This window comes from Oreochromis aureus, linkage group 23, assembly GCF_013358895.1.
Source record: "Oreochromis aureus strain Israel breed Guangdong linkage group 23, ZZ_aureus, whole genome shotgun sequence".
In the NCBI taxonomy this organism is placed as follows: domain Eukaryota; kingdom Metazoa; phylum Chordata; class Actinopteri; order Cichliformes; family Cichlidae; genus Oreochromis; species Oreochromis aureus.
Window position 1 is genome coordinate 11,352,291 of NC_052963.1, and position 22,660 is coordinate 11,374,950.

Below are 22,660 nucleotides of genomic sequence, written 5' to 3' on the forward strand. Positions count from 1 at the left end.
CTAGCATCTGGCCACATCTCTTCGCACTGCTGCAGAGTGATGTGGATGGTGCGTAGTTTGGTGGAAAGGAAAACTGGATCATATGTATTTTTAACACATATGACTAGTGCCATTTAGCTCCATTGTATTCAAGTGTAGGGCAGCACGGTAGACCATCACCTCACACTGGTACGCTGGTTTCTGTGGTAAACTGGTCACCTGGCCAGGGTGTACCCCACCTTTTGTCCTAAGACATCAAAGATAACACTCTACTCCCCAAAGTCTTCGGCCTTGAACTGGATAAGCAAGAGTGGATGGATGGACATGTATGTATGTGCCAATACAGCCAATATCTCCAAAAAATGGGGAACTCCTATCCAAACATTTTAGATCAGGGGTTTCAAATGCAAGATTTGGCCCAGCGCTACAATCTGGCTCACTGAGGAGCTCTGGAAAACTTGATTTGGGACTTCTTTTTTTTTTTTTTTCTACTGATAAAGACCTCCCCAATGGCCATTCATACTACATCAAAGTGAGTTCAGGATTTCTTTAGAAAGCTGAGACGTGCAGTTGAAGTTGCACGTCTTTTTCTTATCTTAAGATTTCTGAAGTAGGTTTCACTGGTCCGGCCCACTTAAGATCAAACCGGGCTGTATGCGGCCCACGATTTAAAATGAATTTGACATCCCTGATCTATATATAGCACTACATATACCAAAGGAAAATGCTCTTTTTTGGGGGGGGGATACTTACCGTCCCTTTAAATAATCAGCTTTGATGTGGTGAAGTCAGCAGAAAAGGACAACTGTTATGTCTGACCAAATTTCCCAGCACAGTGGGGGGTGCATGGGGGTGGCGGCCTTACCCTTTTGGCTGAAGGTGCCATAATGGCCCTCCCCTCCCCTACATATACTGCCTTTATTCTGTCATGTGATCAGATATATATAATCCCCTAAATAATGGTTTCTGCTGTCATGGTCATAATTTTTCCTGCATATATAGATTCGATCAATACCCTCTTATCCATGCTTGGGATCTCATGAGTGAAAATAAGAGCCTCTGCTATTTAAAGCAGATTACTCAGAAGGCAGAGGCCTTGAAACACAGACCAGATTTAATGACTCCCCCTACCCCTGAGTTTGAGGGGCTGTGCAACTTTTTGTGTTCCCCTGTCCCTGACACTGATCTAAGCGTGTGTGATTCGTGTTGTTTCGCTTGCTGGAAAAAAATCCCGAGTGTTGTCAGGCAGGTGTGAAGCGGTGTATCGTGCCGCCGTGGGTCATTATCCTCTTTCATCTCAATAGAAGTCGTGATGTGACGGCAGCACGAGAAGCTGCGGCCTGAGATGAATGGAGGACAAGCGTGTGCGCGAGCACGTCAAAACACGTGCACTTTTCTCTCTCCGCACCAGGCTGACGGTCACAACGAAGATAAAACAGAAACTCAGACAGTGCCTTCAAAGTAAAAGCACCAATGGCTGTAAAATTCATTATATACCAATATCGCTAACTTCATCTCATTCCTAATCAACTGTTACCACAGCGTGAACACCTGAGTTGCTATAATTACCAGACATAGCAACCAGACTACCAGACTACTAAAATTCAGTAGTGAGGATTTGTATGGATACGTGCTATAAAGTCAAAACAAGTCTTAAAGTGCGTAGGTTGACAGTATAGGCCTACACTTTATTAGTGGCACGTGACTAGCACAGGGTTGGACCCTGTTTTGTCTTTAGAACTGCCTTAATTGTTCATGAATCAAGTCTCCAGTCTCCAAATCCCAAATGTGCCCGGTTGACTTGATACTTGGTGACTGCGGAGATCATTTGAGTACAGTGAACTCATTGGTCTCTTTTAGACCATTCTCTGTAAACCCTAGAGAGGGTTGCATGGGAAAATCCCACCAGATCAGCAGTTTTTTAAAATATCATACCAAACATGCAAATACCAACAACCCTGTCATGTTCAGAGTCACCTTTCTCAGTTTGAGCTTCAGCAGGTCATCTTTGCAAAGTGAAAATTGCAGAAAATGTTGTTAATTATGACAATATTTTTAATAAAATGCATTGCTATTCCTGGTTTGGTGATGCTAGCCTTAGACAGAATTAACTGAAAACGAAAGTAATTATTAGAGGCATGTGAAATGATCCACTGATAGTATTGATACCAATGCTGGTATTGGTATTGGATCGATATTAGCGTGATAGGATCGATACTTTGTTTCTATCCTCTCAGTTCAGTATGAAGCGCAATGAATTGTGTTAAAATAATAATTTTTTGTTGGAACATCCATCTTTTATTTATAGCCTATAGCACATTTAAATAACAGTGCGGACCCGAAGTGCTTCCGGGACAAGCGCGTTTTAATTCCAGCTCTTCAAAAAACTCAGTTTCAAAATACAAAAAAAAGCTGAAAGTTGTGTTTTATTGTTGTAACTAATTATCGTGGAAAATAATCATCTCATAAATCATGACAAACTGCTCTCCCCTACGTAAGCTGCCTTTATAAGTTAAAACTATGGGTGTCGCTATTCATATCTGGAATACCGGCCTTGTATTGATTTGGTAACTAATTATAGAGCTAGAAAAAAAGCTTGTATCATGAAGACAACTACAAAACTCAAAGGCTTTGAGCCTTTATTCTGAAATCTTAAAAAAAAAAATTTATATGACAGCACACTCAATGCATATGGAAAAACTAAGATATATTTCTTTTTGAAATGTATTTTTCTTAAGACCTCTCGAGCTAATTAATACTTTTGCGTGAAACATTTTTAAATGATAAAAATCGGAATTTAATATTAACTACCACTTTCTGTTGTCTGGCAGAAGTGAGATAAAAGGGTGTCTTCCACTTGGGCTTATGGTTTTAGCTTGATTTTTTATATATATAGTTCGGGTGAAAATAAATAAATAAATAAACAAATAAATAAACAAACAAACAAACAAATAAAAATAAAACCCATCCATTAATTTTATTTTGAAAGTGTCGACCAGAAGCTTTTATATATAGCCCGTATCCCTCTGCGTGTGTGTGTGTGTCTCTCTCTCTGGTGTAAACTCAACAGGGTAATTTGAGAGAAGGGGGGATGGCAGGGGGGAGGGCAGGACAATAAAAAAAAAAACCTTGGCGATCAGTCGGAGGTGTGAGAACGAGACCCAGCAGGGCAGGAAAAGACGCTCACACGTGGAGGAGCAAACCGAACGCTTAAACAAGTACCCTACCCAACTAACTGCTGTCTGTTTCGGGGGGAGCGAAGGGATAAGGCAATGCTACTGGGAGAGCCGTATAGGTGAGGAGACCAGGCAGTGTAAATGAGCGCTTTTTGTTATATTCTGTGATTGAGAAAGTAAGAGCAGAGAGGGGGGGAAAGTGGGCACACGGTGAGAGAAGATTATGGAAACCCTCTGGAGGAGGAGGACGCAGGCGGTGAGATGGAAGTGGAACTCGCTGCTACTCTGTTTATTCACCGGTGAGTTTCTACTTTAATCGTTTAAAACACTTTCATCTCCCAGTCACCTTTAAGGTGGCTTTAGTGGCTCTTCCAGCCGTACAAATAAGCCCCTGGACGAGCGCAATGAAACGTTTGGAAAGGAAGGAAACTGTTTAATATATAAGCACATTTGGGGGGAGGATTGTTTTGGGGGGTTTTTTGTTTGTTTTTTGTTGTTGTTGTTTTGGGGTTTTTTGTAGAGATTTTCAAAATCCGAGAACAGTCAAGACCTGAAAACTGCTAGAAACTTTTCATCTTGAGTTAAAGTGTGCCTTACAGGGCTGCTGTGGTTGGGGGCAGGGGAGAGGACTGGCTGGAGGGGTTGGTGTATGTATTTGAGAGAAGGAGCAAGAAAGAAAAGGGGTGGGGGGGTGAAGGACATGGTCCCATTGTCTCCCAGCGTGTGGAGAGACAGGAGCCAGGACCTCAAGAGGGACCACCCAGACTGAGCACACCAGAGGTCTGCAAAAAAAACAAAAATGGGACCGCCTATTGATTTGACATGGAAGTATTTGATTCAGGGAGGTAGTGTGTAATTAAAAGGATGTGTCACCACTGCAAAGACAGCATCTATTAAACTAAGATAAATAAATAAATAAAGGCTTAACTGATTTGGAAATCCACACTTTCGCTGCACACGCCCCTGCCACCCCGCCCTACCCAATTTTCATATTACGTTTTTTTATGACATACCTCCATCTGTAGTAATGTAAAACCATCCCTCTCTCATCTACTTTCTCTGCCTCCGTTTGAACCCATGTGTGGAAATATGTGCGCATATTCCCCTTGGGCAAACACAGTCTGAGTGTGAGTGATTGCTGAGAGAAAGCAGAGCCGGGTGTACACACATGCTTGTTTTTTCTTCCTTTCTTTTCCTTTTTTTTCTGCAGCGTCCTTCATCTGAATCGCGTCCCCGGTGCGCTCTTGGTTGTGAAAGGCTCCCGACCTTCTGCGCGAAAAAGCTGCAAATATCACAGAGAGCCTTCGGGATGAAAAGGGCTGGTGTCGTGGCAGCAGGTTGAGACGAGTACACAGAGAGGCACAGCTGTGTGCACAATGCTTTTTAGCTGAGCCCTGGGGTGGGGAGGTGGGACGGTTAATAAAGCACATTAGTCAAACACACACACTAAAGAGATCCTGCCAATGTCACTCACTCAAATGGGTGTTAAATTCTCGTTGTGGATCATGAATTGCGTCGGTGCAGAAGGAGAAAAGCTCTGAAATCATCTTAATTTGATCCATCACGCATACACAAACACTTGTACTGTATCTTATTCTAATGGTCTCCCACTCAAGGAGTAATTAATTCAGCCGGTGGATTGCTGAGGCTCACGATCGTATGCTAATTAGAGAGCCACAGTTATGAGTGCTCTTAGGAGCTTGGAGAGGAAAAAAAGGGTGACTGGACCTCCCATCCAAGAGGCTTCCTCAGTTCTAAAAACAAAAAGGTGGAGAGACCCGCGTATTTAAACCCTTGTGGAGGTTGTCCCCTTTGGTCACCCACTATTGATCATCACATCACAAGACTGCCATGAGCTGGATGACTGAGAGCCTAAACAGATCTTGAGGACTCTTAAAGTTTGCCTGAACTCCAGCAATGTGGCTTTTCCCAAAGCTGAGGGGCTTGTAGGAAATAGGTACTTCAGGGAATAGCTAAAAAACACATTTTTGAGGTTGAAACGTCTTCGGTCAACTCCCCAAAACACCGGAGTCTGGTCTTATTATAGGCAGCCTAATCTTTATGCTTCATTTGTACCAAATGCATTTTTCCAGCGATTTGCAGTCTCTGAGTCAGAGCCTGATGGTCCGCAGAGATTTCAGTTTTCTTCTTGCTTTTTCATCAGTTTTGGTAAAGGCTCAGTTTTATCTCCTGGAGTCTGAATACAGTGGAAAAACAGATGAGTTGGAAAAAAAGGTTTGCGAGGGACTCAAGTGTGTAAAAGATCTACTTCTATCTGGTCGAAGTCATGGCAGCCTTGACAGAAGGGACTGCTAAGCTATGGGCGTGCTATTATTACTGATAAACTGCATTGTTTGGTGCTTATTGTCAAGTCTCTTGTTCAAGTGCAGAGCCAGTTCTGCATGAGTTCCTTTTAAAAACCATCCCACATATGATCACTTCTGAGAACTGAGCCTTGTGTCCCTAGTGGTTGCCTAGTGCCGCGTTGCCTGGGTGTTGCATACCTGTACACAGGCTACACAATGGAACGCAGCATTAGAAGAAGTTTGTGTAATTTTGGTGGGAAGAAACCGAGAGAGGACTGAATATGGATCTGTGAAATCAGCTGTGAGCTCTCAAACAGAAACTCACAACAGCGGTTTCATCTTTTTTTTTTATGTTGCACAATATAGGTGATTAATACAAAATATTGCCTCACACAGTTCTGGGACAACAACTTTGTGGTGGTGCCGGTTGCAGATTAGGCACCAGATTACACCCAGAGTCAGTGGAAAAGAGGTGCTGGTGTCCATCGTGTCCAAATGCCTCACCAAGATTTAATACCAGTAACGCAGCGTCACAAAAAAACTTACAAAATAGGTCATTTCTTTATTTCACATGTAGTTTATTAACCAGTGGCTGGGTTATATTCAAGCCCATGGAATAAACTTTAAAAACCTTAACCTTAAGACAAGGAAGGTTCTGGTATCCTAACACGATCTAAATTTAATATTACAGGTACGTCATCATATGAAAAGTGTTATGTTTTTTTGCTGTGTCACAGATTTGTCTGTCATCCTACATCAGCCTACAGTGTTTGATTCAGCCGGTGGGACACGTGGGCTGTTTTGCCACCTCGGTCCAGCCTGCGTGTGGGAAAATAAACCGTGCACATGTAGTTTTCAATGGTGAAACCCTGAACGGCACGTGGCCTTCCTGTTTTATGCCATCAGGAGGTTCTTCTTTCATAGGCAATTGTGATATTTCTCTTTGTAGTCGAAGACTGAATTAAAATGTTTTTTGTCCCTGCTGGCTGATATTAAGAAACATTATTGTGATGGAGGCAAGCAGGGTTGGCTGAGTGCACTGAAACAAAACCCTAATGTGTGTGTTTCTCTTTTTCTTTTTCCCTGAATGCTCCGCAGGTGCATTTAACACAGGCAGTGCCTTTAAATCAGTCTTGAAATATAAATAGAAGCTGCCAGTTGGAGGTTGTGTGCTTAGGGGTTAGTTCATAAGAGGTTTCATAATAGTGTTGAAGTTTTTTTTTGTTTTTTTTTTGTTTTTTCATGATGGGAAAGGATCAAAAAGTGTTGGCAAGACCTGAATGAAGAAGTTTTTGAAGTGTACACTGGCAGCTTAACACCTTGACAATGCTCTGTGAGATTTTGTTTCCACTATTTCATCGAAGGGACTCTCTCTCAGGCTTCATCTTTTTGTCCACTCACACTTCTTTTGCTCCACAAACCTATGACATCCTGCATTAGCAGTCTGTAACCAGTGTGTGGTTGCTTTTGTGTGTGTTACAGGTGGCAGCGAGGCCCAGTGTGAGGGCTGCGTAGAGTACTGCTGCGATGGGTCGCCGCCTTTCTGCTGTTCCTACTACGCCTATGTGGGAGACGTCCTCTCGTAAGTAGAGGTGGGGGATTAATCCAAATATCGATAGTATCGATACCAACGGTGCTAATGGTATTGGTACTGGATCGATACTAGCGCAGCAGGATCGATACTTTGTATTTACTTGGTATCGGGTCGATACCACAATTTACAGTATCAAGTCACCCCACATACACCGGAAGCAATACAAAGATATCAAAGACAGTGTTTTTGTTGGAGTTCTCTCAAGTTTTAAGGTCCTGATTTCTGTAAAGGCAAAAATATCTAGCAGTGGTGTTAAGACTGCCATCACCCTTTCCCTTTTTTGTGTCTAAATATAGCTGATAACAAAATACAGGTGTAGCCGCTGGCAAATCTGTTTTTCAGACACTTTCATCAGGATAAATTAAGGACTGACTCAAGGTCCCGGTGTAGCTGTCCGGCCTTTAACAGCCTTGGTTGCCAGGAAGCCGCAATTATCTCCCATCAGTTCACGGTCACATTACATGTATTGTGTCGGATCCTACTGGAAATAAGAGAACGCATTATCCGATGTCTGTGTTTACTGTTTTGTTGTTTTAGTTTGTTTTTTCTTTTTCTTTTTCTACCACCATAAAACAAAGAGTGGAAGGAAGAGCTTGACGTGCTTAGGTAGTTTGGTGCTAAAAGCGTAGAAAAGAGGTCAATGTTTTAATCTGCTGATTAGCGAGAGAGTCAGTAAATGCTGGCTAAGAAAGCCCCCAGTATTTGAGTCTCTGACTGGAATCTACACCTCCTTCTCAGCCTGCGTTTAAAGTGTGGAGGTTATTTAAAGGAGAGAGAGCTCATTCAGGTGGGTGCTATTCAGAAGACATTCAGTCGATCTGCACAGCACAGCTGCTTTAGCGCATACAAGGGGACCTGGGGGCTTTTCCTATATTTTTATGGCCGGTTTTAAATCATGTCACTGCATGTGCAAATAGTCCCTGCAAGTCAAGGGCTCAGGCTTCAGACTGGTCTAAAAAAAATAATTGGCAGTTTTAAAAAAATATTTGGCTCCATGTAATGTCAGTGAGAGCAGATATCCCTAATATGGTCAGCCCAGTTCAGATCTTTTGTTTATGAGGGGCAGCCGATCAGAAGTACATTGGCTTAAAGTGAGGGTTTAACATGTCCCCTTTAGCCCTGCAATAGACTGGTGGCCTGCTAAGGCTGTACCCAAGCTCTCATTAGGCTCCAGCCCCCCGACAACCAATGGAGGATGGATGTAGGTCTCCTTTAACATATCTTCCAGACCTTTAAAGTCTTAGCATGCTTTTTGTCCTGTCTTTCTCCCCTCACCTCCAACTCGTCACGACAGATGGCTGTCCATCCCTGAGCCTAGCTCTGTTGCAGGTTCCTGTTAAAATGGAGTTTTTCTTTCCTGCTGTCACCAAGTGCTTGCACATAGGGGATTGTCTGATTTTTGTGGTTATTCTAGTTTTTTTTAATCTTACAAGATAAAGTGCCTTGAGGCAACTGTTGTTCTTATTTGGTGCTATATAAATAAAACTGAATTGAAATTAAACTGAATTGATGGTAATTGTAAGAAAGTAACTGTATCCTTATTTTTTTCCCTCCATCTTATGTGTATATTTGTTCTAATTCTATCTGATAACCTTTTAACGCTTGATTATATTCATAATTTGCAAAGCAGCCTTGGCTGACATGTTGACTCATGCTGACCACGAAGATGTAACAAACCTGTCAGCGATGAGTCCTTTTTCTATTTTCCAGTGCCAGTTCACAAGATCTTCCGCAGTCACATGGTCACAGGCACACGCATATCACACACAGCTGAGTTACATCAGATGCTGCAGTTTATCTCCATGGCAGCACCTTAGAAATATTGGGTAGCATGTCTGTTGGAGACAGCTGCCTCCTTTCTCACGTGTGTGTGTTTGTTTTGTTTTTCCAGGGGCACTGCCATCTCTGGTATTGTTTTTGGTGTGGTGTTTTTGATGGGGGCCGTGGCAGCCTTATTCCTGTGCGTGTGCATGTGCATGAAGAACGGGCGTGGTGCACGGGTCGGCGTGTTCAGCACCTCCTATAACATCAGCACTGTGACCCAGGGCTATCCAGGTGGGACAGTACACACAACCACACAACTTGATGTGTCCTATACCATTATTACTGCATTATATATATTTTAAAATACATCAAGTTAATTGGATTTTAACTGCATACAAGGGGCAAGAGAATTAGATATTTACTCTTTAAGACAGAAAGATTTATCAATAGGTCAATATTGTCATCTATCATCATTTTCATCAAATAGCTAATATGATGAAGCTATCTGATGATCTGTTGGCAGTGAATGAATGAAAAAGTAAAGAAGAGAGGAGAAACACCTTTCAACTATGTCACAAGTGTTGCCCTCAGGAGTGCCCTCCATTTGTGTATACCGGGAAAACAAACAGGCATTCGCTTAGGTAAATTTCAATTTGTGTCTGCACCGTCAGACTTGATATGAAGGATCATAATATTGTTTTATCAACTGAGAAGTAGTCCTCTTCACCAAAGAAGTGAAAACGTAAAGGAAAGGGACATGTTATTAAAATCTCATCTTCTTCCTTCTCGCCTAAAGCCTCAGCTCCAGAACTGAAATCAGTGCTCTAACACACAGAAACGTGCATAAACGTGCTTATTTATTCCAGATATTGTCACAATTACTTACTGTCAGCAGATTAGACATGTGACCCTCCCTTCTCCAGACAGCTGACCACGAGCCAGTGTTGTGCCACTGCGGTACAATTTCTGACAGGGGTAATTACAACACCAGCTAATAACAGCTAAAAGTGCAAGATTTACTGACAAAAAAGTTTAGGATATCCTCAACAACTCACTTAGGTGTCACTGTCATCTTCACAAGTGAGCTTCACTGACTCAGCAACCTGTATTGAACTCCTTTCACAAAGTTTCAAAGCCTCATCCAGAGTAGACGTGGACACTTTACTCTGGCATATCAACAGCTGAGATAAACAATGTACTGATGGTCTACCCACACAGCACGAGACTCCGGGGCAGATCCAGTCTGAGTCAGGCTGAGGCTTTTGTTGTCTTAGTACACCCAATACAGATGAACAGTGATCAGACTTTGAGGTAAAAACGTAAAATACCGCAAAATATTTAATTGATCACATCTGTTTTGAAGTCATTGCTAAGTGTTGATATTATTTAAATAATTTGTACAAACAGTATTAGAAACATGCTGGCTGTCTGTGGCCATTATGGGGGATCTAAATTTAGTGTGTTTGTAGTATAGCGGCCACCATAACTAGTATTATCTGCCTGTATTGGTAGGGGTAAGAAAACAGAACTTAGTTGACTGCAATCTGCACTCTACTGACATCTAGTGGTGAGATTTAACACACTCTAGAATTAAATCATTAAATATTGGTATCGGTCTTAAAAATCCTATATCGATCAGGCTCTACTATTGTTGAACACTGATAGCTGTAACTATTATTTTTTTTTAAACTAAAATGTATATTAATGTTAATGATGGGGTCGGGGTTTCAAGCTAGTTAGTTTTGATCCTATTCTGGTACATGTGCTGTAGACAGTGCTGAAAGCATATTGGAGTTGGAGCCTCTCTTCTGGACAAACTATTGCCTTTTTTATACCAAAATGGTCCTGGTACTGGACCAGTTCTGAGTTTGCTCCATATCAGAACTGGTCTGCTTTTCAGTGTGAATGGCACGCAGCATTTGCAGCCAAAATTGGGATATTTCCCATAAGAACAACATTGGGACACACATTTTGTGGGCTGCATCTGCTGGTTCTAGATTGGGCACCAGAACAATACTATATACTGGAGCATATGTGCACTATTACTGTTATAACTGTTAAAGGGCAATATTGAACAGTAATAAAAGTGGTACAACGAAATTAATCAAACATTTTAAGGATATTTATTAGTTAATGCTGCTCAGTTGTTTGTAACAAATCTGTCATATGTGAATATATTATTAGTATTAGAACTTTATTTATACTATAGTTTATCAGGAAGCAGTCTAAGTAATTGATTTGGGTCTACATGATGACTTACACACAAATGAGGCTGCTACACTGATTTCGGTATGGTGAAACCTTATCTACTGGCCTCAGGCGACACCTGAAAATAAAACTGAAAAAGAAAAATGAAGGGGCGTATTATGTTACAAGCTCCACCGGGACCACAAACAAATTTACCATGGCCACTATTCAATCATTATAGACAAATAAGTACTTTTCTTTAAATAGCTTTCATTACCTGCTAGATTCTATGCTTGTTTTTTCTCACTGCTCTCAGAGCTCCACATCTGATACACTCTGTTCCTGCTTAAGAGGGAGAAAATGGCAACAATGTTTCCACCTTGTTCTCACAAGGTACATTGTCTGCGCATCATAGTCTGTGTTCTATGATACTCTCCAGCCTAAGGAATGCTACTGTTTTGTTTGTTTTTTTCCTTCTGGGGCTCATTACTTATTATGTTTCATTCTTCTCTGCGTATCACCTTCATGTTACACTGGCCGAGAGCTCGCCACACTGCCCTGCAGCTCTGATCATGTTTCATGAATACAGCACAGTGCAATGTCAGTACATGTACTGTATGATGAACGTACACTTGTTTCTCCACTGGGTGTGAGGAGTAGTTGCTGCTATTATTTGCTTACTCCAAGCCCATAAGTGAGTCACTTTCGATTGATATTAATTTTTTATTTATTTTCCCTATCAGCGCTAGTCATTTTAAAATAAAGTCCTTACTCACCACTATGTGACTGTTAGCAAGCTCTAACCTCTTAACCCCCTTTCTGTTATATCTGCAGCTTTGTTGTTCTTGTGAATAATGCAAGTTCCCTCAGTGAAATTGATAGACGGGGTCAACTAAAGTGCCTTTTTACAGTATTTCCATTTCTTCCTTCGTTCAGCATGGGCACCAAAGAATGTGGTTTCTCTATGTAACCACTAGAGGGTGCAACTGTCGTGTCAAACCTGCAGTAAAATTGGGGCAGGCATCCTGAGCTTCAGTGGGCCTCATTCATATTGAATATGGAAGAAATGTGAAGCCTGTAATTATTACAGAATAACTGAGTTGATTTTTTGTTGTTGTTGTTTTTTTTTTTTACCAGCCTGCTTACTGTCAATTTTGTTCTCACACACAGGTCCACCGCCTCCATACACCTACGACTGTGAGATGTACCCTCCATCCCTTCATCCCCCGCCCTACACCCCAACACAGCCTAGGTCAGCTAACTACTCCCCGCCGCCTCCTTACCCTGGATACACCCGAAAGTGAATCCCTGCTGCGCTAAACATGCTGCCACGGCCCAGATTCGCAGAGACGGCTGTGCACCTCCGAACTCCGAAGCAGCGAGCTGGTGTTGCAATTTGGGTGTGACCACCAAAAATTTCCACACTGAAACACAAATCTAACTGGCAGGCCAGAGCACTCGGTTCAGCTTTCCCGTATTTCTGCTGCTCTGTAGTTGAGGACGTGGTGGGGAAGTAATCATTTGACAAATGTGGGTCAAGCTGGCCAAAGAGCCTCAACTCATCTGATGATAGACTTAACAGTTAGCAGCCCTGCTGGCCGGCAGCTGGTACTTTTTTGCCTGCTAATAACCAATATCCCTTATCCGTCCCCCACACCTGTGCACATTAAAGGCAGTGCACCATTCAAATGATCACTTTTGTCAGCACAGAGGGGGAAAAGCTCGTATCACTTGAGGCAAAGAGTCTTTCCTGGACACAGACACAGTGTAGACTTACAGAAAGTTATCAAGCCCTCATGGGTTTTTTTTTTTGTTTTAATCTTGAGTTATGTCAGTGTCTGAAGAGTACATTGATGATTAAGTCTGTTTTTAAATGCAGGTCTGGACCTGTCACATAAAGACTTGAATATAATTCATAATAATGCCCATCTTTATGGCGTGGATGGCTTGTAAGGATTAATGAACGTTTTTTTGTTTTGTTGTTATTGTCTTACTTGAAAAAACATGTTATGAACTGTGGTCACACTGAAACAGAAACATGTCTTTCTGTTGTGTTTTATGAAATTGTTGAACTGCCACAGTAACAGATTCATGGTGGAATTACAGCTGAAGGCTGATTTAAAGATTTTAATCTAGAGTGACCTCAGCCATAGCACAATGAGGTCGCTTTCCCAGGCTGACTGTGAATGATGGAAAGGATTTAAACCATGTAATAAATATAGTGAGGTAAATAAAGTGCTTTGTTACTGTTTCCAATAACTGTTGTAAATAAAATGTTTTTAAAGTGTTAACTCCAGTATTCCTTTACACTATGATTAATAATACAACTTGTTTTATTGAGTTTTTTTGTGTTTAATATGTTTTCCTAATAACAAAAACTCATAACAGGAATACAAATAACATTCACAATATAATCCAGTGACTCATAATAGCAGCATTACAATTGCTCAATACAGTGAAGTAAGCTAGAAAGGCTAACATTAAAATAATAATCATAATGACTAATACTGGGAGATTTATTTTTCTCAGTTAAAAGAAACGGAATTCTTGGGGGCTGTTTTTGCTCTAAAATAAAAAAAAAGGGAACATGCGCACGCAAGTAGGCTATGTGCGCGTGTGAGTTAGCTCAACAAGAGATTTAAACAAACGTGTGCGCGCCGGGAATATAGCGCGTGAGTGTGTGTGTTAATCCCACTCTGCCGTGGTCAGGTGATCCGGCGCTGAGCAGCTGTACAGCCTCGGTATCGCTCACCATCAGACAACGGGAGACACCGGCGCTGAGCACACTCGTTTTCTCGCCTGACGCAAAGCTTTAGAAAACGGTGCGGTGTAACGCTAGCCTGTAGGAGCGTTGTTTTAGCGAAAAGGCATGGGGGACCGAGTAGCTTTACTGCTGCTGGTTGTAGCGGCTTCGGCTCTGGCTGTCGAGGTAAGAGAAAAGCTTCATTTTTTCCCCTATGTGCGAGAATTTGTAGCATTTACCCCCCTCCACCATATTGTTGATGTCGGCTGAGTCAAGTGAGCTAGAGGTAGCTAAAAGGAGACCGGAAGTTGAACTGTTCTTCCTTCAAAAGTAAAGCTTAGACTAGATTTGTTTAATATTTAAAAAAAACGAAGGAATTGAATCGTTGTAGATAAATTTATTGTGTCTACCGATCCATCAACAGCAAGCTGTCATTTCTGTCCTATAAAACTGCTCCTAACACGGTGTGTTTGAATATAAATGCGCAGTTTGTTTTGTGTTGAAGGTTGTAACCGGAAGTTTAATGTAAAACAATCAAGCTAACTTGAATGCTAAACATGAATTCTTTTGGATTCCTAAATCAGAGTCGACGTGAATATTTAGTACAATTTCGCGTATCCACTGGGCTATTTCATTACTATTCTTCACTGTCTGTTGTTAACAAGTACAATTTGAAGCAAATGATGTATTCACATAGTTTAATTTAAATACCCTCGCTTTAAGTGTAATTTAATTTCATTTACTGAGTCTTTGTGACAAAGGAGACAAGCTCCGAATCCTTTGACTTAAACCTGTGGCCGATGTGTTTCCCTTTTTCCCCTCATGTTGCGTTAAAACTGAGAAACTGCTCGTTTTGTTGTGATTTACAACGTTACAAACCGGTCAGGTTTGCCAGCGAACCTTTTCCAGCCAGTGACACTGCGCAGATGGTTACGGAATCTGTTCCTGTCCAGTGGTCATCTGCGCTAATTCAATCTCGTTATGCTAATCACGGTGAATAAACGTAAAAGCGTATTGTCTCATTTTCTATATCCCCGGGCTAATTTATTGGCAGTGGGCGTGTTTTTTTTTTTTTTTTTTTTTTTTTGTTGTTGTTTGGGTTTTTTTTTTTTGTAAGTGTAAGTAAAAACGTAATTCTCTCTCGTTAATAATAATAAAGGCTTGGGATGACGGGGCTTTAAATACAATAAAAATGTAAAAATAAAATAGCGACTATGCGAGTTTCTGCGGGAAAACAAAACGCCACAAACGCCCTCCACGTATTACATGGGCGAGAATAGAGAAGTAAGATGGCGGCGGTGCACTGCAGCATTTATCGAGGGGAAACTGGGAAGCCAACAGGAGCTTTGACTGGCATTGTTGCCTTTCATTGCTTTTTTTTTTTTTTTTTTTTTTTTTTTTTTTAAAGCCATATAGGAGAGTTTAACATGCGAGCAGTAACACTGGTTATGTATTATCACGGAGCTCTACATAATCGCTGCTTATGGATTTTTTTTTTTAAATAGGGTCTTTGCCAGGAACAGCGCTTTGTGACTGTCCACTGCGAAAATGCCTATTTTTACACGCCGTCTACTCAATCCTGTGCTGATGCCTGTCTGATTTCAGACATGTTCAGTGGCCTACGCGTTTATAAAAATAAATAAATAAATAATAAATCATCATTGTCGTCATCATTGTCTATTGTGGCTCTGTCATGACAGAATTACTCATTTCCTTTTCTCAAAAAAAAAAAAAAAAAAAAATCCCTTCCCTAACTGTGAAATATTCAGTTATTTTAATCAGTAATTTTCATGAAAATGTGTTAAAATCTTGCTTTTCATGATTTGCGCTGTGGCTTTGTTGTGAGAGAAATGACACATTCCCTTAGCCACACCACACCACATTGAATGTCCAATTGTGGAAGAGGAGGGATTGTTGGTTTTTAATAATCGGAGCTCTTAAACATGATAAATCGACTAATGGTGCCAGCAAACTGTTAGCCTGGGTCCTTCTGTGCATTAAGGATCAGTGTTTGAGGTGAAATTAGGCAGCTGATCTTTGTTGTTTCATGTAAGCATCCGCTGCAATCAGTGGACTTGGAATGGGGAGTTTGGACTTCTTTTTAAGCAAACCCTTGGCTTTGTTGATAATCCAAAGCTGAGGTCGGTCCAGACAATCCCTGGCCTTTGAGTCCTGTGTTTACATCAGAAACAAAGACACGAGCATGAATAGAGCAAATTTACCCAAGATGAGATAAACGAGATGTTGTAAGTTTTTTGATCTTGTTATGGCTTGCTTTTTCTCGGCCCTTGATGACTGGCACATACAAACGCTGCTAAACACTTAGCCCGAGGAAGCAGCTTTTCCTGACAGACCCGCCCTGTACACGCTGGCCGCGGTGTGGAGCGTGGGAGTTAGATGCCAGCCTTTGTGTATTTCCAAATCCTTGGGAAATGGCTCTTGGATGGGTGCTGGCAGCCTGTTTGTGTGCACACTGCAGTGTTTCAGCCCGGGGGTGGACCAGCCCTCTCCCTTTATTAGCGAACCTTAATGCCATTATGCCTGTTGGCAGTGCCAGTGCTTCGCTCTCTGGCATGCTCTCTGCTGCTCACACTGCAGTTTGAGGTCTTTGAAGGAGAAATCCACTTGACACTAATGTGTCCTCTCTCGTTTTCCATTTTCTTATTTTCCGCTTTCTTGAGCTCAATTTCACCTGCATCGCATCCACTTCTGTTCCAGTTTGAAGTTGATATTTTGCAGAAGGCCTTTTTGACAGCCCTCACAGAAGGGGGGGTCGTTTTGTGTTTAACCCGGTGTCTCCAGAATATTTGTAGACTGAAAAGCAATTGCAAGTGAGTGAGTTTTAACTGTAAGAAATGTGCGTGATTGTCGACTGTTGAATTGGTCTGGGACTGACACCGAAAAACCTGTTGTTTGGTTTTTTTTGTTTGTTTTTTTTTTCTTTGTATGTTAATCTAGAGCTGAGACAATTAGTCCATTAATTGATCAGTCATTCCATGGAAAGCATCAACTATTTGTAATTAATTAAAATCCTCTGTATACAGCCTGTTTTACAATGAATTGTATTGATTTCTCATAAAGCTGTTATTTGTATACGAACCGGGATTACTCGATTTAATGAATAACCCTTCAAATTAATTACTCAGTACAGACATGTACTCAAATCAGTGGTTTGGATGTTTTTGGAAACAAATACTTGAACTCTTAAGTGATACATTGGCTCATTGCTAAGTGTAGTGACCAAAATAATCAGTTTTGATTTTTCAATTCTTTTTAATTATCAAAAATTATTTAAGTGAACTGCCAAGCAATGAAAATAATGCTAGGCTGTCGGGCTGTAACTCTTTTCCTGGATATTGTCATATGCCCTTCTTTTATCTGGCTTTAATCCCGCCTCTCCTACCAGCTGTGATAATATTTGGTTATGAAAAATACTGGTGCAAACAGCACATTGTCCATCCTGGTTGTGTCAACAACGACGACGTTGATACCGCAGCACTCCCAGTTAATGCCTCTCCCCTCTCCGTCTGACCAAGAGAAAAGAATTCCTGACCTTTTGTTTCTGTTGTGGTAAACTGGGATGACACCTATCTGGTTGTTGTCTTTTGGAGCTTTGTGTCTGCCTCCACCTAACAAAACCTGAGACAGCTCATAGGGTGTTTTTTTTTTTTTGTTTTTTTTTTTTTGTTTTTCTCCAAGTAATGAGCTGTCCAAAACAGCAAACTCTTAAGAAAGGATAGTGTTCATTTCCCATTGTATCAGAAATGGGTGCAGTTCACCAATCACTCCCTCAAAACATGGTCCTCATTGAATATAAGTGAATAGAGCTAAATGGCCAAGGCAATTACAGCTGAATGTAGACAAAGAAGCCCAGATTTTAGTAAATTAAGATGTGAAAGGAAAGCCAAACATGCCCAAAAGACACCAGCACAATAAACCTTTAGATGAGTTGACTCAAAGCTGAAAGTTAGACACGCATGCTATCAGGTGGCTTGTGGTGCTGTGAAATACCTAATACTTAAAGAGAAGTCTCTTACTGTGATCAGTTTTGCTACTAATAAAGAAGACACTGTGAGACACTGTGAAACTGTAAGTTTAAGTATAGGAGCTTCTGTTTAGAAATGGTCTGCCTCAACCTTATTCTAGTGTTTTCCTCTCTAGACTCCCTCCTTTTCAAAGTATGGTAGGAATCCGGTAGTGCAGAGGCCAGTAGCGAGGTCAAAGGCTTGCTTTGTGTACTTCAGCCTGCTCTCTGAATGAAATATTGTGGACAACCACAAGAAGGTTTGAATAAATCCATCAAGTATCTGATGGTTGGGCTTCCTTTGAAGTCTGCAAAGTATATCTCTGCAGGTGCATTTGTACTAGTAGTCTCTGGGTTTTTCCATCTAGTTTTAAGTTTAGGATTGAGTCAAGAACCTGCTACACTGACTGTAATGGAGAGTAGTACCAGGCATAAATTGCCAAGTTGTAGAGGAGAGCTTTCCTTGGTTTACTTTTTAGTTAAAGTGCGGTTGTGTTAACCTGACAGTTTTTGATGACTCTGTTACACCACGGCCCCTTCATTTTCAAGACATTGTGTCTCACTAATGCGATTCTGCAAGTCAGTCCTCCAGAAAAAGCCTTCGCCTCGTCTTCCTCCGCCTCTTTGTGTCTGGCTTATAATTAGCTCTAATAGGTCAACATGTACTTTATTCTCAGGTTGTCTTCAGGGAACATTCTTCCTCCTCCCTTTTTTCTTCCCCCCTTCATTTCAGAGTGAATCTCCCACTACACGGCAGCACCATTCATCACTATTCCACTGTTATTTCCATCTGTAAATATCAACGCGCCATGAAGACAAACTCTTCATTTCTCTGCTGCTGAGTAAGCAGCTGTTTGGTACAAAATCTGAATAATAAGCTGAGAAACAAGTCGCCCTGACCTGCACAATCATTCAGCAGCTGCACAGAGTACATCCAGCACAGTAGTCACGCCACATCTGAAAGTGCGTCCCTGCCATTTCCCATCAATGCGTCAAAGCTCCATCACGAGTGCAGCATCTGTTTGGCTGTGATTTGTTGTATGGAACTGGCTTTCCACTGAGATATGACCTGCAGTGTGATGATCTGACCAATGACAATCAAATTTTAATCATGTTTTTTTGGGGGGGGCTGGTTTTTTTTGTTTGTTTGTTTTTAACCACACAAATGCAAATTATCAGAGCAGGATGCATGACTCTGCATGATAACTGAGTGTAGAGTTTCACAGTGGTGTAACACATGGTGCTGCAGTCATTATGTTACTATATATGAAGCCCTTCATCATCATCACGACTATCGTGACTCAGACAGGACTCAATGTGTTTGACTTAATTCAACAGACTGCCTTGCTTGGAGGTTTGTAATGAACCAGAGAGGATCTTCTAAGCTAACCTCAATACTCTGAGGTGACGGCGGTCCAGCTCCCATTTTTGTGCTGGCAAGGTCTGACATTTGCTAAAGGGTCTTGACATATATACGGCAGCTCTGTAAACTCAGGTTCATGAAACTAGAGTGCCAGTTTAATAGTACTTGTCTTTTCTACCCCACTATGAAGGATGGTGGGGTAGAAAACATCTGTCGCCAGAGACATTTTAAAAAAGATAATTCTGCAAAAGGAAGGTAGGTGGTGGAATAAAACATACTGCACTATCACAAATTTGACACATCATGATTACATTTCAACTTGAAAAGTAAATGTTCTTTAATTGTGAACTTGCAGGGCACAGTCCAGAAACGGCATTATGCTTGTGATCCTAATAGTTTTCTCCTTGCTGATGCTAACTAGCAGACGTGTGCCAGATGCTGTTGACAAAAAAGGTCAGAAAGCTGTCGAACGCACAAATTAACAATCAAAAATTCAGGTTGCAGTGATTAAATATGTCCTTTGATAATTGTGGATTAAAGATTTGATTTTTGGCATATGAACTGAATTTTAAATCATAGTAAAATATGCGTGCATCTTATTTTAGCTCCTGACAAGGTATGTACAAGCAAACTCTAATAAACAGCAGAGGCTGAATCTTTAAAAGTAACCGTTCAAATGTTTCCCAGAGCCACAGTGCGGCTGGAGATGGAGTTTCCATCATTCTCTTATGCAGCTTCTTTTTTTTTTTTTTTTTTCCCATTAAATGAATGTAGACTAAGAAAGTGCTTTGCCTCAGTATGTGTCTGATTACTGCAGAGGTTGTAGGCTTTTTCTAAGATGGGTGAATCTTCTAGGGAAAGTTCCTTCCTAATGAAGGGGGGGTTTTTTTCTTTTGTTTTTGTTTTTTTGTTTTTGGTTTCACCATCTCTGTCAACGCATAAAAAGCCACAAGGGTCCTTGTTTTTAAAGCTTATATTTCATCACTTACAGAAATGATCTCATCCTCTCCTGTCTCGCTTCCCCCTTTGTCGTCTTGGGTGTTCATGGTTGCCATAGCAGTATGGCCTTCCCCCAGGTGCCTGGTATAATTAGGCTTTTCCGTGTTATTCCTGCTGTTCTTCTTACCCGCGTCTAGATTTTCATCACAAGAATTTGTCACTTTTGCTTTTATTCTGAAAAACCCGTGCTATCCATGTGTTACTGTGTTACTGGTGTGCTTGTACATGGAATGGGATGGAGATGCACAGATCAGAGGGTTTATGAATCTAGTACCTCTTCAAGTCAGGCGGCACGCCATCAATTGTAGATGACAAGTGCTCTCGGAGTCCAACTGTGAAATTGGAACACTTGTTTCAAATGCCAAGCTTGTGTGTGTGTGTGTGTGTGTGTGTGTCAGCATGATTTGTGCTGTGTGCAAGCACAGCGGAGATTTGCACCAAAGAGCGGACGGGAATTCTTGACGGCGTTGTGCTATTTCTGGATCCCTTTCCTGTTTGGACTCCATGATAGAAGCGGGCTTCCTGCATTTGTGCAGTAAACCGGACCGATGCAGAACAAGCCAGGTGTGTTTGTGTGTTTTTGTGTGGATGGTGGGAAACCACTCATTACAAAATCCAAATTGTTTGAAATGACAATGACAAACCCTGAATTATTTTAAGCAGTGTCCTCTAAAATTGATGCTAATGAATACATTACGAAATGTTTTTTCAATGGGTGGCACAGTGGTAGCGGCTTTGTCTGCATTGTCGTCTCACATCAGGAAGGTCCTGGTTCAAATCCTGGCTCTACCCTGGCCTCGGCATTTCTATGTGGTGTTTGCTTGTCCTCTAAGTGCTGCCGGCGTCCTCCCACAGTCCAAAGACATGCATGTTAAGTTGATCCATAAATCTAAATTGGCTGTAGGTAGTTCAAGTCCTGAAAGTGTGTACATTGACTCTTTTTGGTTAAAAGTGCACAAGTTTTAGTGTAATGTTCTTTGAGACTAAAAACCCCCAGCAATATTTAAATGCCCGTCTATTTCCATGCCCATCGGTTATAATTGGAAATTCTGTTTTTCCTTTGGTCCATTTGTTACCACAGGGCTATAACTGACTAAGTGTTGTGGGTTGGTTGGTTTTGTAACTCTGGCCACTGACAAAAAAGCTGACATGGTGATAAAAGTCAATAACATTCAGAAATGTTTGCCCACATAATTAAACATTTTAATTACAAGAAGCTGTAAAAAAAAAAAAATCCCCACCGCAATCCTGCAAAGAAGCGTTTGACAGAAATATTTCAGATATTTGTGCATATTTCTGTTGAAGCAAAAGCGGTTTTGGTAATCTCTGATCTAAGTTTATAAATTAATCACCGTGTTTGCGTGTCTGTGGGCATCAGCGATCAGAGGTCCATCTGTTTATGTTGGCATGTCGCTGCAAAGTGACTCCCGCCTCAGTACCGTTGAGGTCAGGGCCAGTTTACCAGGCCGGTACAATGGCTTAACGTTTAACACACACAAACGCATGCACACGCAGTGATGTGCAAGTTACACATCAACCAACCCACTTCCTTTCAAAGCTAAGTAACCAGATGATGAAATTCCTGCTCCCCGGCGACTTGGATAATGGTGTTGCCTCAGGTTGCCGCAGCCAGAGGGAGGTTATAACAAGCCGTTCCCCGGGGTTGAGACCAGCCTCTGTGTCCATGGTGATTATAACTAAGGAAACCAAAAGTCCTTCCATCACCTCTAGACAAATTAAATGGGCAGAAGTCAGATCTGTGTTTCTTACACACTTCTTAATCAGATTTTAAACAGATTTGTCTGAGATGCTAATTCCAGGGGAACCCCCCGAGACAAAGCTTAATCGCACTGAATATGAATGAAGATAATTCTTCAAACAAACTTAAATTCTCCTCTCAGACTATATGCAAACTTTTTAAGATGAGGACTGTGGGATAAGCCGAGAGTAAGAAAAAAAAAAATATGGCACGCACATGAAGAGAACATATCAAGAACACCAGTTAGGGTGTCGTTGTGAAGGTCATCAACACAGACAGACGCGCTTAAAAGGAATTAGCCGTCAGTCTTGATCTGAGGAAACATTTGATTGTGTCAGTTTGTTCTTTAAGCAGAAATCAGTAAGGAAATCTGTATTTATCCCATTGATTTTTAAGCAATGCCTGAATGAACATGATGCACTGTTGTTGAGGTGCTTGGGTTTCATTAAAACCTGATTTAGCTCCATATGCCCCACCTGAAGCTACTGGAGAATGAGCTAAGCAATCATCCTGCTCCCAGATTTTTTTTTTTTTCCTGTTATATATTTAGACCAGAGCTTCTGACCTGAATAACCTAAAAATGTTTGATGACAATGATGTTTATTTAGTTTTTAGATCTACTCTGTAATTGGATTTCTAGTCGACAGGGAGGGTGAGGGTGAGGGGAGGGGAAGCAGGCCTGACTGCCCTGTAATTAGTGAAACACTATCCACTAGATGTGCTTCCCAAACATCAGGCACTGGTAATGTTATATACACACCAGTAT

General features: G+C 41.3%; 2 protein-coding genes across 3 annotated transcripts in view; both read left to right on the forward strand.

Moving 5' to 3' along the window:
- Positions 1 to 3,137: 3,137 nt before the first annotated feature.
- Positions 3,138 to 13,297, forward strand: cyyr1 (cysteine/tyrosine-rich 1). Its single transcript, XM_031738465.2, has 4 exons — positions 3,138 to 3,454; positions 6,944 to 7,043; positions 8,947 to 9,110; positions 12,177 to 13,297. Exons 1-4 carry the CDS (start codon positions 3,379 to 3,381, stop codon positions 12,308 to 12,310), a joined length of 474 nt encoding a protein of 157 aa, XP_031594325.1. The 5' UTR covers positions 3,138 to 3,378; the 3' UTR covers positions 12,311 to 13,297.
- Positions 13,298 to 13,672: 375 nt separating this feature from the next.
- The window catches only part of appa (amyloid beta (A4) precursor protein a), a 36,033-nt gene continuing 27,045 nt past the window's right edge, over positions 13,673 to 22,660 (forward strand). Inside the window, exon 1 of one of the 2 annotated variants that reach the window (XM_031738490.2) lies at positions 13,673 to 13,935. In XM_031738490.2, coding sequence (XP_031594350.1) covers positions 13,876 to 13,935 — 60 coding nt within the window. In that variant the 5' untranslated portion in view covers positions 13,673 to 13,875. The remainder of the gene's footprint in view (positions 13,936 to 22,660) is intronic. The other variant, XM_031738489.2, reaches the window with a different exon arrangement.